At 33.1% G+C, this 14,911-nt stretch overlaps 1 protein-coding gene across 5 annotated transcripts in view; it reads left to right on the plus strand.

The window, feature by feature from the left end:
* Positions 1-14,911, plus strand: part of LYPLAL1 (lysophospholipase like 1) — an 89,680-nt gene that overhangs the window by 2,476 nt on the left and 72,293 nt on the right. For all 5 annotated transcript variants that reach the window (XR_012001796.1, XR_012001798.1, XR_012001797.1 and 2 more), the window contains exon 2: positions 3,118-3,217. Coding sequence is in view for 2 of the 5 variants with exons in the window: in XM_025991309.2 (XP_025847094.1) it covers positions 3,118-3,217 (100 nt within the window). In the remaining 3 variants the exon portion in view is untranslated. The remainder of the gene's footprint in view (positions 1-3,117; positions 3,218-14,911) is intronic.

Raw genomic sequence — 14,911 nt, forward strand, 5'->3', positions numbered from 1 at the left:
ATACCAAAGAAGTACTTTCTTTCAGGATGGTAAAAACAATAGTTTTAGTTCAGCTTTCCAACTTAAGATTAATTCATTCTATTGTATGCTACTTTAGAATACTATGGTTCTTCTTTTAATGGTATTTTCATATGTGTAATTACCAAATTTAACGTCTATATTCCACACTACACCATAAGGTTCACATAGACCCGAACCATGGTATTTTGCTTTCTGCCCTTATAGTCAGTTTCAGTGAACTAAGTTGACTGTCGCTAAAGTTACTAGTAACCTCTGTGTTGCTAAATGTGGTGAATCTTTTCCAGTCATCTTATTTGAACTGTCAGCAACATTCAGTGTTCTGGAAACACTTGATTCTTTCTACCTATTTATTTCTTTTGATTTATTTTGCAGACTCATACTCTTCTTTCTGTCCACTAATGTTGGGGTTCCTCAGAATTTGGTCCTAGGACCTCTTTTTTCATTTTGCATTTTTCTCTCCAGGCTAATGTGCATATATACCTGAGGATTCTATTTTTTCCACCATACGATGACATAAATTTGTGTCTCTATTTTAGGTTTCCTTTGTGCTCTGGACATGTTTATCCAACTGCATAACAAGTGTTCATTCATTAATCTATTCATTCAAGATATATCTATTATATGGCCAGCAGTGGCACTGTTCTAGGCTCTAGGCATATATTGATGAATGAAACAAACAAAAATCCCTGTTCTTGTGGAACTTACATTCCAGTGGAGGAAATTTTATATAGTGGGTAGAAGTCCAATGGGGGGAGAAAAAAAAAAGTAGGACGAAGAGAATGGGAGGTGCCAGGGGTGATAGTTTTAGATAAGGTGGTCAGAGTAGGCCTCACTATGAGGGTGACACTTCAGCACCTAGACTTGAGTGAGGGAATCATGTGGATGTTGGGTTAGACTTATTGTGGACGAGGGAGAAGCCAGGACAAAGGCCCTGAAGTAGGTTCCCTAACATTCATGGAACAGCAGTCAGGCGTGTGTGCCTGGAGTGAGACGAGTAGGCCAGGATCTTCAAAAGGGCACAGATGGTGTGGGGCAGGGGTCAGCAAACTCTCCATAAAGGGTTAGATAGCAACTATTTTAAGTTTTGTGAGCCAGATATGGTTTCTTTGACATTCTTCTTTTCTGCTTACTTTCCCTTTTCAATCCTTGTTCTTTATTTTTTTTAGCAACTCTTTAAAAATGTAAAAACCATTCATAGGTTTTGACATTTGTCTTCCACCTGGCTGTACTTTGCTCAACTCCAGGTAGAAGACCCTGTAGGCAGTAGAGCAAGTATAGACCTACTGATTCATGTGTTTCCTGTCTCAGTGTGTAGTTCCTTTGTTCATTCATTTGTCCTGGCCAGAAACCTCACAGTCATCCTTGAAACCTTCCACCACTGACCCATCATAATGAACCTATTACCAATCTCTATTAATTTTATCTTCTAAGTATCCTTGTACCTCTTTCTGTGCATTCATTGCTGGACCCCTAATATAAACATCTGTCACCTGAACAGTAGGCTCCTAATTGATCTCCCACACCCACTTTTGTCCCTCCCTCCTGTCCACACAGCTGCCAGAGTGACCCTTAGAAGATGGCACCTTTCTGCCACAAAGTAGCTCCATGCTCTTAGGAATTGTCACATCCCCACAGTTTCTCTTGCCTCATCTTGCACTCCCTGCTCTTTCTCATTCTTCAGTATCCTCCTCCCCCTTCCTATAAAGAATCTTAGCACTTGCCATATTCTGTCCAAGATACTCTTTCCTTGTGCACTTCACTTTTCACCATCCTGTAGATCTGAAAACTGTGTCAGTTTGTGTCATTTGTGATCTAAGCATTAAATGAATAAATAACTTGGTAAAATACAAAATGAACTTTGCTTTACAGAGCTTTTATTTTAGTAATTGTATCACCGAACTCCTTAGCTGGGTCAGTTCTGAATATAGTAAAACCCTGGCAGCACCAAGTGTCTCATCTTTGCAGTGGTTACGTTTGTCTCTCATATTTATGTATGATTATTTGACTCATGTCCTAGTGAGCACAGCATCTGACACATTATAATAGGTATTCAGTAGATATATTTTTAGTTGATGTCTTAATGAACTGATTTAAAAAATTAAAAGTTGTTACCTTTAAAATTTCCTCTTCAAGACTACATAACATGGACCTATATTACCTTCCTTTTTTTTTATGGAAATATCCATACATTAATTCTTACATGGATTTTGGTTATTTTTCAGCCTTGGGATGTGTAATCAATATTTTACATGATGTAAACCTGTTATCAAAATTAAATTTAGATTTCTTCAAGTGGGGGGCGCCTGAGTGGCTCCGTGGTTGAGCATTGGCCTTTGGCTCAGGTTGTGATCCTGGGGTCTTGGAATCGAGTCCCTGTGGGGAGCCTGCTTCTCCCTCTGCCTATGTCTCTGCCTCTCTCTGTATGTCTCTGATGAATAAATAAATAAATATTTTTTAAAAAAATAAAAAAGAAAGATTTCTTCAAGTTAAAGTAAGCTGAATACCCCTTTTGAAAAATTTTGTTATTTTTACCAAGAAAATTGCTTTAGGTTGTTAAACTACAAAAGTTTATATGCACCTCAGAAATTTATTGTTTTTATGAGTAAGATGAGAAATGACAGTATTTAAAATCAGATACAGAAAGAATTTTTTTTTAGAAAAAAATAAATTTACTTCATGTATTTGTGCCTGTTATACCCTTTAAACAAACAAGGAACTGAAAACTCAAACAAGGTCTTTATTTCTGTATTTTTTAAGATTTTATTTCTTTATCCATGAGAGACACAGAGAGAGGCCGAGACACAGGTAGAGGAGAAGCAGGCTCATGCAGGGAGCCTGACGCGGGACTTGATCTCAGATCTCCTGGACCATGCTCTGGGCTGAAGGCAGTTGCAAAACTGCTGCGTCACCCAGGGATCCCTCAAAACAAGGTCTTTAAAGCGATTGGTGGTGTAGTTATTTTTACATATGGAGATTTTTTTTTTTTTTGTATTCCTTGTTCCAGCCTCTACGTGATATGAAAGTTACATAGACTGCTTTTAAATATGCTGTGTTATCAAAATGATTTCTCTTAATCTATATTTTGTGATCCATCAGGTGATTCTGGACAAGGATTGAGAACATGGATCAAGCAGGTTTTAAATCAAGAGTTAACATTCCAACACATAAAAATTATTTATCCAACAGCTCCTCCCAGGTATGCAATAATTTATCTCACTACTTAGTATAACTGTGGCATAAAATGTATATAAATAGATGTACCAGCTAAATGTTCTTTAAACGTAATTCTGTATTTAAAATATTTTGAATTGGGGTACCTTTTGCCCAGAACTTTTTTTTTCCAGTTCCACAATTGGGCCAAGTTTTACAAGACGAAAAATTTCTTCACTCTTTGTAAAGCATTCCCTGAAGCTCTTAACTTAGACTTTGTCCTAAGCACAGCCTATAGAACTCTGCTTCCTTTGTCCCTAAGATTGCTCATCTTTCAAATTCTCTTTTCCCTTTGTTTACTCCTAAAAGAAACTGCTCCCAACAAATATAAGCTTTCTAATAATTTAGTTAGGCCAAAGTCCATAATCTCTGGCAAAGGGTTTCATGGCATTCTTTCTATACTTAAAAAGATTTAGAAACAATGTTAAGCTTTTTGAATCAGTAAACCAGAATAGGAATGTGATATTGACTACTTAATAAAATATTTAGATTATACAGTCAGTAGATGTGTTTAATAAAAATACACGGTCAGGAGATTGGTATAGTTTTAAAGTCATACTGTTTTTTATAATTATTAAGTTAGCATCTGCATATGCTTTTTATCCTGAGCACATATTTTAAACTGGGGTTTGCACATACTTTTTTTGGTAAGCAAACTAATGTGCTGAGCTGTGCATCCCTATCTGATTTCCCATTATCTGTTCTTGATTTGTTCTTATTAATTATGCTGTGTGCTTATACAAATCCATTTTGGTTTTTTGATTGTGATTTTTTTTTTTTTTCCCCTAAGTTGTATTGAGAATCAGAACCAGAACTTCAAGGACCTTCTTATGTGCAATTAAGATTTTACTTACCTCAATTGATAGACTCGAAAGAGGTAGAACAACAAAATGATAATTTTGTTGTAAAATTAAGATTCAAAAAGTTATTTCAATATAATCTTAAAGTGGTTTAGTAGTTTGGTAGTGTAAATAAAAGACTAATAACCAAGGGGTTATTTTTGTATTGTAACTCAGATGTTTTTGAAATGTCAAAAGAGCTTGTCATTTGCTATTGGTTTTCAGAGTAAGTGAAGTTTAGAAGAAGAAAGACTGTGATATTCCTATGGAGATGGGAAAGATAAGTTCATTTCATCCTAAATGTAAATATAGTTGATAAAATTGAATGGAAGATCATTAGAAACAGATTCTAGAATTAATACTTTCAGCTTATGAATTTTATATCATCACCAGCTTTGATAGGTGTTCCAGGCCAGTGTATCTCAAACTGTAGGCCAGAAATATTTCTGAGAATCCAAAAATCTTCATGTGCACTCATATTATTTGTGGATGCTGTTTTGTTTAAGTAAAATATAAAATCACTCAACTCTTTCAGTGAATTCATGGTAACATTTTGATATTATATATTTTCATTGTCACCTGTTTGAACAGGCTGTCAAACATTTTAAACCATGCTGATCAATGAAATGAAATACGTGAATTTAAATTTTCTTGGTACCACATTAAAAAAAGGAAAAACAAGTAAATTGATTTTAATAATATATTTTACTTAACTTACTATATCCAAATTATTATCATATCAACATATAATCAATATAAAATTATTAAAGTAACAATTTACGTTCTTTTATTCATTCTAAATCTTTGAAATCTGGTATATATATCTTACATGTGCAGTACATCTCAATTTGGATGCTGATCAATTAAATTTCTATTAAATAATTATTTACTCAAAACAAAAACACTAATTTGAAAAGAAATATGCCCACCTGTGGGTTTATTATTGCAGCATTATTTACAGTAATGAAGATATGGAAGCAACCCAAGTGCCACCAATAAATGAATGGATAAAGATTTGGCGTGTGTGTGTGTGTGTGTGTGTGTGTGTGTGTGTGACACTGGAGTATTACTCAGCCATAAAAATGAGTGAGATCTTGCCACTTGCAGCAAGATGGATGGACCTAAAGGGTATTATGCTAAGTGAAATAAGTCAGACAAATATCATATGATCTCATTTTCATGTGGAATATTAAAAAACAAATAGAAACAAACCAAAAAACAGACTTAAATGCAGAGAACAAACTGATGGTTGCCAGAGAGGAGGTGAGTGGGGGGATCAGTGAAGCAGACAAAGGGGATTAAGAGGTAGAAATTTCCATTTATAAAGTAAATAAATCACAGAGATGAAGAGTACAGCATAGAGAATATAGTCAGTAATGTAATAACATTTGGTGACAGATGGTGACTGCACTCATCATGGTGAACACTGAGCAATGTATAGAATTGTTGAATCACGTTGTATATCTGAAACTAATGTAACACTGTATGTTACTTATACTTCCATTAAAAAATTATCTTAAATAAAAGTGAAAGTTCAGTGGCTGGTTAAATTACGTGCATTTTTAAATGCTATATAGCTCTATGTGGCTAGAAATTACCATTTGGGACAGTATAATTTGAGACTTTAAAGAGGAGGTCCCATATATTATAGTACATTAAAGACGACTATCCTAGATCAAATCATCATTTTTACTTAAATTTCTCATGGATTATAGTGCTTGGAATTGTTAGATTTCTTTTGTTGAAATGAAAGTGATTTTTTTTGTTGAAATGAAGTGATTTAAATTGTTAGTTCTCAAGCACAGATGGTTCTCCCTCCGAGAACATTTGCAATGTTGGGAGACATTTTTGGTTGTCAACTGGCCGGAGAGGCAGCATAAGAGGCTACTGGCATCTCGGGTAGAAACCTGGGATGCTGCTAAACGTCCTACACAGCAAGAGACAGCCCCCACAACAGAGAATAATCCAGCCCCAAATCTCAGTAGTGCCCAGCCTGAGAAACCCTGCTTTAAATTACACCTTTCTCCCACACGTACTAGATGATTAGTATCTTGAATCTCTGTTAGAGGGAAAAAAAAATGTTGCAGTGTGGTCAGCTGTTTATATTTTAGAAAAACAAATATATGAGGTAATTAAAATATGAATGGTATCATTGTCTTTGAATCAATACAAAAAGAAGTTGAGATTGCACCTAAGAACAGTTCTTTATGTACTAGGCTTTCTTTATTTTTAGATTTAATTACTCTAGGTCAGAAACGTTAAATACAAAATTCCACTTTCCTTCAAAATTTACTCTTGAGAGCATGAAATTGTGAAGCTTTGCTTCCTTGTTTTCACTGGTTATAAGATTCCTAAAATGAAGAAATTAAAACCTCACAATTAAGTAAACTTTACAGTTTTCCATTCAGAAACTTGAGAGCTTTTCAAAAATTTTCAGAAAGAGTGTGTTTATATGTTTTTAGTCCAAATAAGATCTATATTGTGGGTTATTACATCTCAGACCCCTATCCTTGATTAGAGGCATCATATATGACAGTGAAATGAAACACATTATAATTGAGGATAGTAATGCCAGTTAATTTGCTATCAATATACAAATCAAGTAAGTTTGTAAAATGTTTGTTGCTTTCAAACATAAATACCAGAACCCTCAACTGACCTAGAAAAGTTATTTTGTGTCAGATATTCAGCACGTTGTACATTCTGTAGCTCTGCTGTATTTCATTGGTCCTTTCCCACATTGGAAATCAAATGTCACTGATCAAGGATTACCAATGGCTCCAGACATTTCAACTTTATGATCTTCTAAATATTGGAAGGGATCTTATAACGAGCCAGTATAACAAGCAAGAACTGGTTCAATGTTTTATTATATTAGAAAATCTATTTCAACATTGTGAAATAGTGTGAAATCATTTTTCTTTTGTTCTGTGAACAGTGAAGAAATCAGCAAATCTTCCAAATGTCTCAGACTCTCAGAGCAATTAGAAACTTTATTTAATATGTAATTTAAAGTTACAAGATCTGAACTATTTCACTTTCAAATATGAACCACATCCTTATTGATTGAGGATTTTGCAGTCTTAGTTCATCTTACATCTCATTGAAGTTTGGTACATGCTATTTCCTTTCTGTTTTAATGTGTTTCAAGATTATTTTGACTTAAGTACATGGGCCCAGAATCGAAGTAGTTAGGACGCTAGATACTAGTGTTTAAATACTTCATTCTCTTGTCCTTTTTGAAATTGGTAATGATGCTTTCTTTAGTTTCATAGTGAATTAAGTGTAATACATTTTAAGCATTTTCATGTTTTTAGACCTAATTCTCTGTCTCACAAATAATCGTTTCTTATTTTTTTTCCCATTAAATCGTGTTTGGTAGTTATGTAGTATGACTCCTGTTCACAATCTGACCTCTTTTCCGTATGCTTTTTCCAGACTGTTCAATCAGTCTGGCCCTAGTGCCCTTAGATTTTAGCACTATTAGTGGTGATTTTATATAAATATAGTTAATAAAAATTTGTCCTAGAGGAACAATATTTTGGAGCCTTTTTACATTTTCCTAACTAAAAGTAAAAACTTCAGTAAACCACAAGTATCGTAAAAAGTAAATGGCCACTATTAAGACTATCATCCTATCTTTAATATCTTTAATGTCTTAAGTGTTTATTTAGTTGTGCAAATGTGAGTTCATACTAAACATATGATTATAAATTCTGCCTTTTTTCACTTAAAACTGTATTTAATGATTTCTTCCTATAATGATTTCAATTCCTTTTGTTTAGGGAGTTAACTTTTCTAAATTGTTTTCCAAGAATGGACAGTTTGCAGTATTACTAACAGTAATACTTAGCATTAATTTATTTTAAAAAACATTTTCTCATTTTATTACTGAAGCTCTCTGAGGTTTACCAGTTATCATATAAACAGTGCTTTCTATATCACTAATTCAACTTAGCAGTTTACTGAACTAATGTGTTTAGGTAAAAATATGATAGATAAGTGATTTTTTTTTCCTTGTACACTCAAAATTCTTTAAATATTTTTTCTTGGTCACAAAATTGTTGCCTTTACAATGATATCTACCTTATAATTTAACAGCATCTGACACATAACAGACTGAGAATAAAAATACATAAGAATGTCAAAACAGGAACAGAGTACTAATTTGTTGATTAATTCTAAGCTTAGTTAATGGATAAAAGCTTTGCAAATATGTGTAGTTACATTTACGTTTTATTCATTTTTGTGCCATTTATATTTAAGTTTATTATATATTAATAAAAATAAAAGTTATGTGGTACATATTCAGAGTAACAAATAATAGTAATGTATAAGCAGTAAATTCACTTGTTATTCTTCTGATTACTTTGAATCAGCAATCTGATATGTGCTGTACAATGTAGAACCTTTGAGAAACCAATACTTCAGTTAAGAAGGAAAAATGAAAACATTTAGAGATAGGTCACCTAATTCTCATTTAAAATAAAATTGTGAAGGCTATTAATGCAGAATTTATCAGTTCTAGGTCTTAAAATTTGCATGTCTAAAATGAACAGATTGGCCTGGATCTCCAAAATCCTTTACAGTCATTGACTTTTTGAATTTTAGGTCTCTTAAGATTTTATGCAGTATAAGAAAGAACCAGTAATGTAATACTCCTCTTTTGTGCCATAGTGTTAGACCAATAGGTCAGGGAAATATCCAAGATATACTATTGTTCAGCAGGCTATTGAAGATAGAATTATTGTAGTACAGTAGTTAAGAATATGATCTTTCGATTAGCCCGCCTGGGTCGGAATCAAGATTTCTCTACATAGGCTTTAAGATCTTGAGCAAGGTATTTCACCTCTCTAATGGTGTCCCAACTTCCTGAAATGCAAAATAGAGGTGGTAATTGTATTTACCTCAAAGGGTTATCGTGAGAATATATGATGTTATTGAGTATATATGTAAATTCCCCAACATGATGTCTGACATAAAACAAGCACTCAATAAATGTTAGTTATTAGTAGTAATCTATGGTATCCCTGTGGGCAGGATGTAGAAATATTATCCAAAGGATTAATCGCTGATAATTCTTAAAGAAATTTTCCAGACCTATGTGTGTGGGTTGTATTGTAAAGGACTATTTGGGTTAGCAGTTTTATTTTCCCATACATGAGTTTTATCTTCATACTGTTCAAATTCCCAGATGACATAAAGCTGAGAAAAATAATGAATATATTGAATAATAAAATGGAAATCTGAAATGATCTGATAGTCTAGAATAGGATGAGCATACTACAGCCTGTGGGTTTAATATGGCCAAACACCTATTTTTGTAAATAAAGTTTTATTGGAATACAACCACACTCTCTCACTTACATATTATCTATGGTTGCTTTTGTGCTATAAAATGGAGATCAGTAGTTATCAAAGAGACTATATGGTCCACAGAGCCTACAATATTTACTCTGTGGCTTTTACAGAAAAGGTTTGCTGACCCCTGGCCTAATGCAGTAGCTTTCAGAATTTTTAAACTCCAACTCACAATGGGTTTTATATTTTACTTGCTGATCCTGTACATACATTTCAGTGATTAAAGTATTATAAATACTAGAGCATAGGGTTGCCAGCTCTATTTAGCAATGAAGAAACAATATCTGAGACATATTTATACTAAAAAAGTATTTATTGTTTATCTGAAATTAAAATTTAACTGGTGTCCTGTATTTTATCTGCAACTCCATCTGGTTGTTACCCCCAGAGAGTTTGATTTAATTAGTTTGGGATGTGGCCAAGGAAGAAAGATTTTTAAAAGCTTCATTTCTTATTCTTATATGCAGCCAAAGGTGAGATCCACTGGTCTAGCAATCATAAAAGTTTGAACTAGGTCACTGTGGTGGAAATGCAATATAAGCAGTCAATTCAGGAGAGATTCACAAAGCAGAAACTGGGAAAAATTGAAAATTAGGGGAAAGGAGAAGGTGGTGATGTTAATTTAGGGAATCTATGAGAAGATTATACGTTCAATGACTGAATATGCAATGTGTTTTGTTTTTTTTTTAATTTTTTTTTAATTTTTTTTTTTTTTATTTTTTTTATTTATGATAGTCACAGAGAGAGAGAGAGAGAGGGGCAGAGACACAGGCGGAGGGAGAAGCAGGCTCCATGCACCGGGAGCCTGATGTGGGATTCGATCCCGGGTCTCCAGGATCGCGCCCTGGGCCAAAGGCAGGCGCCAAACCGCTGCGCCACCCAGGGATCCCCTGCAATGTGTTTTGTATGGGGCATTTTAAATTTAGCATTTGGCCTGATATTCATGAGTTAGCACCCATGATTTTTTTTTTTAATTTTATTTTTACTCTACAGTTTATTGAAAAATTGGAGTTTTAAACTGGAAGACAAATGTTTTTAAAATATACTGTTCCCAACTGTTCCCAGTAAGAATCATCTGGGAAATTATTTCGTCTCTCAAATTCTGATTGAGTAGATATGAGACAGAGCTCATAATTTGCATCTTAAGGAGCACCACTTCTGATGTAGGTAGATTCAAAGTGTCTGTCAACCATTTGTACTCAAGTATACCAGCATGTTTATAAAAAAAAAAAAAAATTACAGAATCTTCCTTCCCACTTCTGAAAACTGAAGTAGATTTTGAGAGTGATCTGGCTCTCTTTGTCGTTTTTCTGCATCAAAATTTGAGAGCTCTTACTTTGGAAAATACAGGTTAAATTGAAATAGAGTTTCAAAAACATTTTTGCAGGAGATAACTTTTTAAAATATCTCTATTACTTATGTGCTTGAGATTGTTTGAGATATTTTAAGTTTGGAAAAAGATACTAATGAAAACAAAGTAAAAGGAGGGGAAAAGATATGTTATATAAACAGTAAACATAGGGAAGTTGACGTACTATATTATTATTAAATAAAGTATACTACAAGGTGGTATTACCAGAGATAAAAATGAACATTTATAAGCTAAAAGTAGATGTTAAAGAGGAAGACCATAATCCTACATGGGCAAGTCCTTAATAATATTGCTTATATGCATGTGCAGAGAAAAAGGATAGAACTAGAGAGAGAAGCAGACTAATCTTTAATCTTTGTTGAAGATTTTAATCCTCATTCTTCAGGATCTAATAAGATAGATCTAATAGACTAGAATAATAGAACAATTTAGGAAAAGAATGTGGCTAAGCAGATACAAAATTTCATTAGTACTATAACTATTTTGAACATTGACATTGATAGAACTCTATATAAAAAAAAGCTTGTAGGACAGTCACCAAGAGATGACATAGAAAAAAAGATCATAAGGATGGATGAGTATCAAAAGACGGAAATTGCACAGAATATTTTCTGTGATAAGAATGGGATGAAATTAGAAGTTAACAGCAATAGGATATTTAGAATACTTCCAAATATTAGGAAATTAACAACATTTCTAAATGTGAAAATAAATAAAGGATATCAACACAAATCCTAAAGGGAAGAAAGGGAACTATCATGAACAACTTTATACTAATAGATTTGAACAGTTACAAAAAAAGATAAAAATTCAATGAGAAATACAAATGACAAAAATAAAGTAAAAATCAAATTACCCTCATTATTATGAAAGAAATTAAATTTATTATCAGCACCTTCACACAAGAAACCTTCAGGTCCAAATAATTACACTAGTAAATATTATTGAACATTGAAGTAAGAAACAAACTCAGGAAACAGGAGCATTTCCTAAAACATCTTAAGAGACCAGTATGAACCTGATAACAAAACTTAACAGACATTCAAGAAAAGGAAACTACAAATCAATATCCCTCATGAACAAATATGTAAAATTCCTTAACAAAAACTAGTAAATCAAATTCAGCTACATATAAAATGGATAATACATTGTGACCAGATGGAGTTTATCCCAGGATTGAAGAGTTAGCTTTACATTTGAAAAGCCGTCAATGTAATCACTGTGTTAATAAAATGAAAGATCAAAAATCATGTTTATTTCAAAGGATACAGAAAAAGCATTTAACCAATTCATAAAGAAAACTCTGAGCTAATAAGGTAAAGAATGAAATTTCCTCAACATAATAAAAGGTGCATAGGAAAAAACTTGTAACTAACACCATATTTAATGATGAAGTACTGAATGCTTCCCCTCAAAGATTACATAGGAGGATGTCCTTAATTCTGTTCAACAATGTATGGAAGTTCAAACATAAGGCAAGACAATGAAATAAAAAGAAGAGAAAGTAACGGTGCCTTTATTCCCAGATAATATAACTGTTTACACAAAGATCATAAGGAATCTACTAAATATCTAGAAATAAGTGAATTTAGGAAGACATCAGGTTGCAAGAGTAAGATACTAAAATTAAATCCATTTTTATGCATTCACAACAAATAATAGTATGTCTTTTTTCATCTTTTTACTTTTAGCCAGTGTGTCATTATATTTAAAGTGGGTTTCTTACAGACCTATATTTTTGAGATTTGTTTTTTGTCTTTAACCAATGTGATAGCTTCTTTTAAGTGATTTGTTTAGACCATTTACATTTAATATAATTATTGATAATGTTTGGTTTAAGTCTACAGCTTTTTGTTCCTCTTTCTCCCTCTGCCATCTTCTTTATGGATAATTTGGATATTTTTAATACTCCATTTCACTTATCTATTTTTATTTTTTCCCAATTGCTCTAGGGATTACAAGATATATAAACTTTTCACATAGTTAGATTTTTACCACTTTACATGACATGTAGGAAGCATACAACCATATCGTTTCCTTTATCTTCTCCCTTGTTGTGCTTGTCACATGTATTTCATTTATGTATGTTGAAAACTCTATCAAAACACAGTTATAAATTTTGTTTTCAATAGTCATACATATTTTAAAGAGCTTAGGGGAGAACAATAGTCTATTATATTTATCAAGTTGTAGTCTATTACAGCATGTCAGTATGTTTTGATTAAATTGTAAATTGCCATTATGACTATAAGGTATTCCTTTTCCTCAACCCTATTTAATAGATGTTTTTAATCAGCTAAGTTAGGGGCACGTTAAGTAAAAGTCAGCAATTAACTTGCCATGTTGATTTAAATGGAAAATATTGCTTCACTTTTTTCATTATTAATTTGGACTTCATTTAATTGAAGTGCTCAATAAAGATTTTTGTTTCTCTAACATACGTTAGTTGTATTTGTAATTAGAGGTTTTCTTGGTTTGGGCTTACTATTAGAATTTCCATTTTAAAAATAATAGCAATTTTTTAACAAGCCAATTAATAACTTATATGATGATATAAATTGCTCTGTGTTTTGAAAAATTCTAAAAGTAGTAAGATTTGCATAGTGCCTCTACCGTTTGATTACTATTTTTCCAGTGAAGTGTGTATTTTTTATTAAGTGTATTCCAAAATAGGGTTAGATACTTTTGATTTAGGTATAGATAACAATGGATTCATTTTTATTCTCTCACTTGGGATTCAGTTCCTATCTGAAGCGCATATTAGGAGATTGCTGTCCTGATACCAATAAACTTCAAGTACACTTCACTGGTAAGGAACCTACTAAAAACAGCTATTTTGAAGAAATAATTTTACTTCTTTGGTAATTATTTTAAATAGCACACTTAAGTACTCATAAGTAAAAACTTTTCTTAGAAACGTGTGTATAGGGCAGCCCTGGTGGCTCAGCGGTTTGGCACCACCTTCGGCCCAGGGTGGGATCCTGGATACCTGGGATCAAGTCCCATGTCAGGCTCCCTGCGTGGAGCCTGCTTCTCCCTCTGCCTGTGTCGCTGCCTCTCTCTCTCTCTCTCTCTGTGTGTGTCTCTCATGCATAGATAAATAGAATCTTTAAAAAAAAAAAAGAAAGAAACATGTATGTTTGGGTTTTTTTAAGCAACAAAAGAAAAATTTGACCTTTTCTTAGAAATTGCAGTATGGATTTTACAGAAATTAAAGTCAAAGGATATTCAGAGCAAAGTAGGCCAATATTAGATACTCTCTTATTTCTTGCTGACCGAAATTATTCCCAGTGACATAAATAATTATTGATATTCATCATTCGACAAATACTTGTTCTTGGTACCGAGTGTATTGCTGTGGAAAAGAAATGGAAAATAAAAGAGCAACTAAATATATTCATTTCAAATAGTGATAAATTCTATGAAGACAGTTAAATAGAGTAATGGAATAGTGTGTGTGTGTGTGTGTGTGTGTGTGTGTGTGTGTGTTTTAAGGTGGAGGAGAGGTACACTTTAAATCATAGGGTCAAAGAAGGCTTTCCTAAGGAAGAGACATTTGATCTGATCCCTAAATGATCCGTGGAAGCCCACCATGCAGAAGTGTGGTGCAGAGCATTCCAGGGAGAGAGAATATCAGATGCAAAGCCACTGGATCAATAATGAGGCAGTCCTGTTTGAAGAAAAACAAGAGGGAAATGGACCTGGACCTGGTAATTGCTGGGGAAGTTCTATGAAATGACTGGAAGACTGGAGCCACATGATGTTATCTTAAAGGTTGTGAATGACCTTTTCATTTTATGACTTTTAGAAAATACAGATCAAAACAGAACTTGGTATCAAGCTGAATATCCACTCTTGTTTTTCAGCCTTGAACATTTTATTCCAGTTTAATATTTTACCAGTATGTTTGATTGATTGATTGATTTAGGAGCCACACAGATGTTCTTTTGCCAAGCATATTTATTTATTGTGGTAATGTCTGAGCTATTTTATACTAGCTAATAAAGTGATTTATTTGAGGGAAAAGGTAAATGAGTATAACATATGTGCCAGTTTGTTTAGCTGTTTTGAGAATCAGTCTTATTTTTATGCTTTCTTTAAAGATTAT

This window comes from Vulpes vulpes, chromosome 5 (genome assembly GCF_048418805.1).
Source record: "Vulpes vulpes isolate BD-2025 chromosome 5, VulVul3, whole genome shotgun sequence".
Lineage (NCBI taxonomy): Eukaryota > Metazoa > Chordata > Mammalia > Carnivora > Canidae > Vulpes > Vulpes vulpes.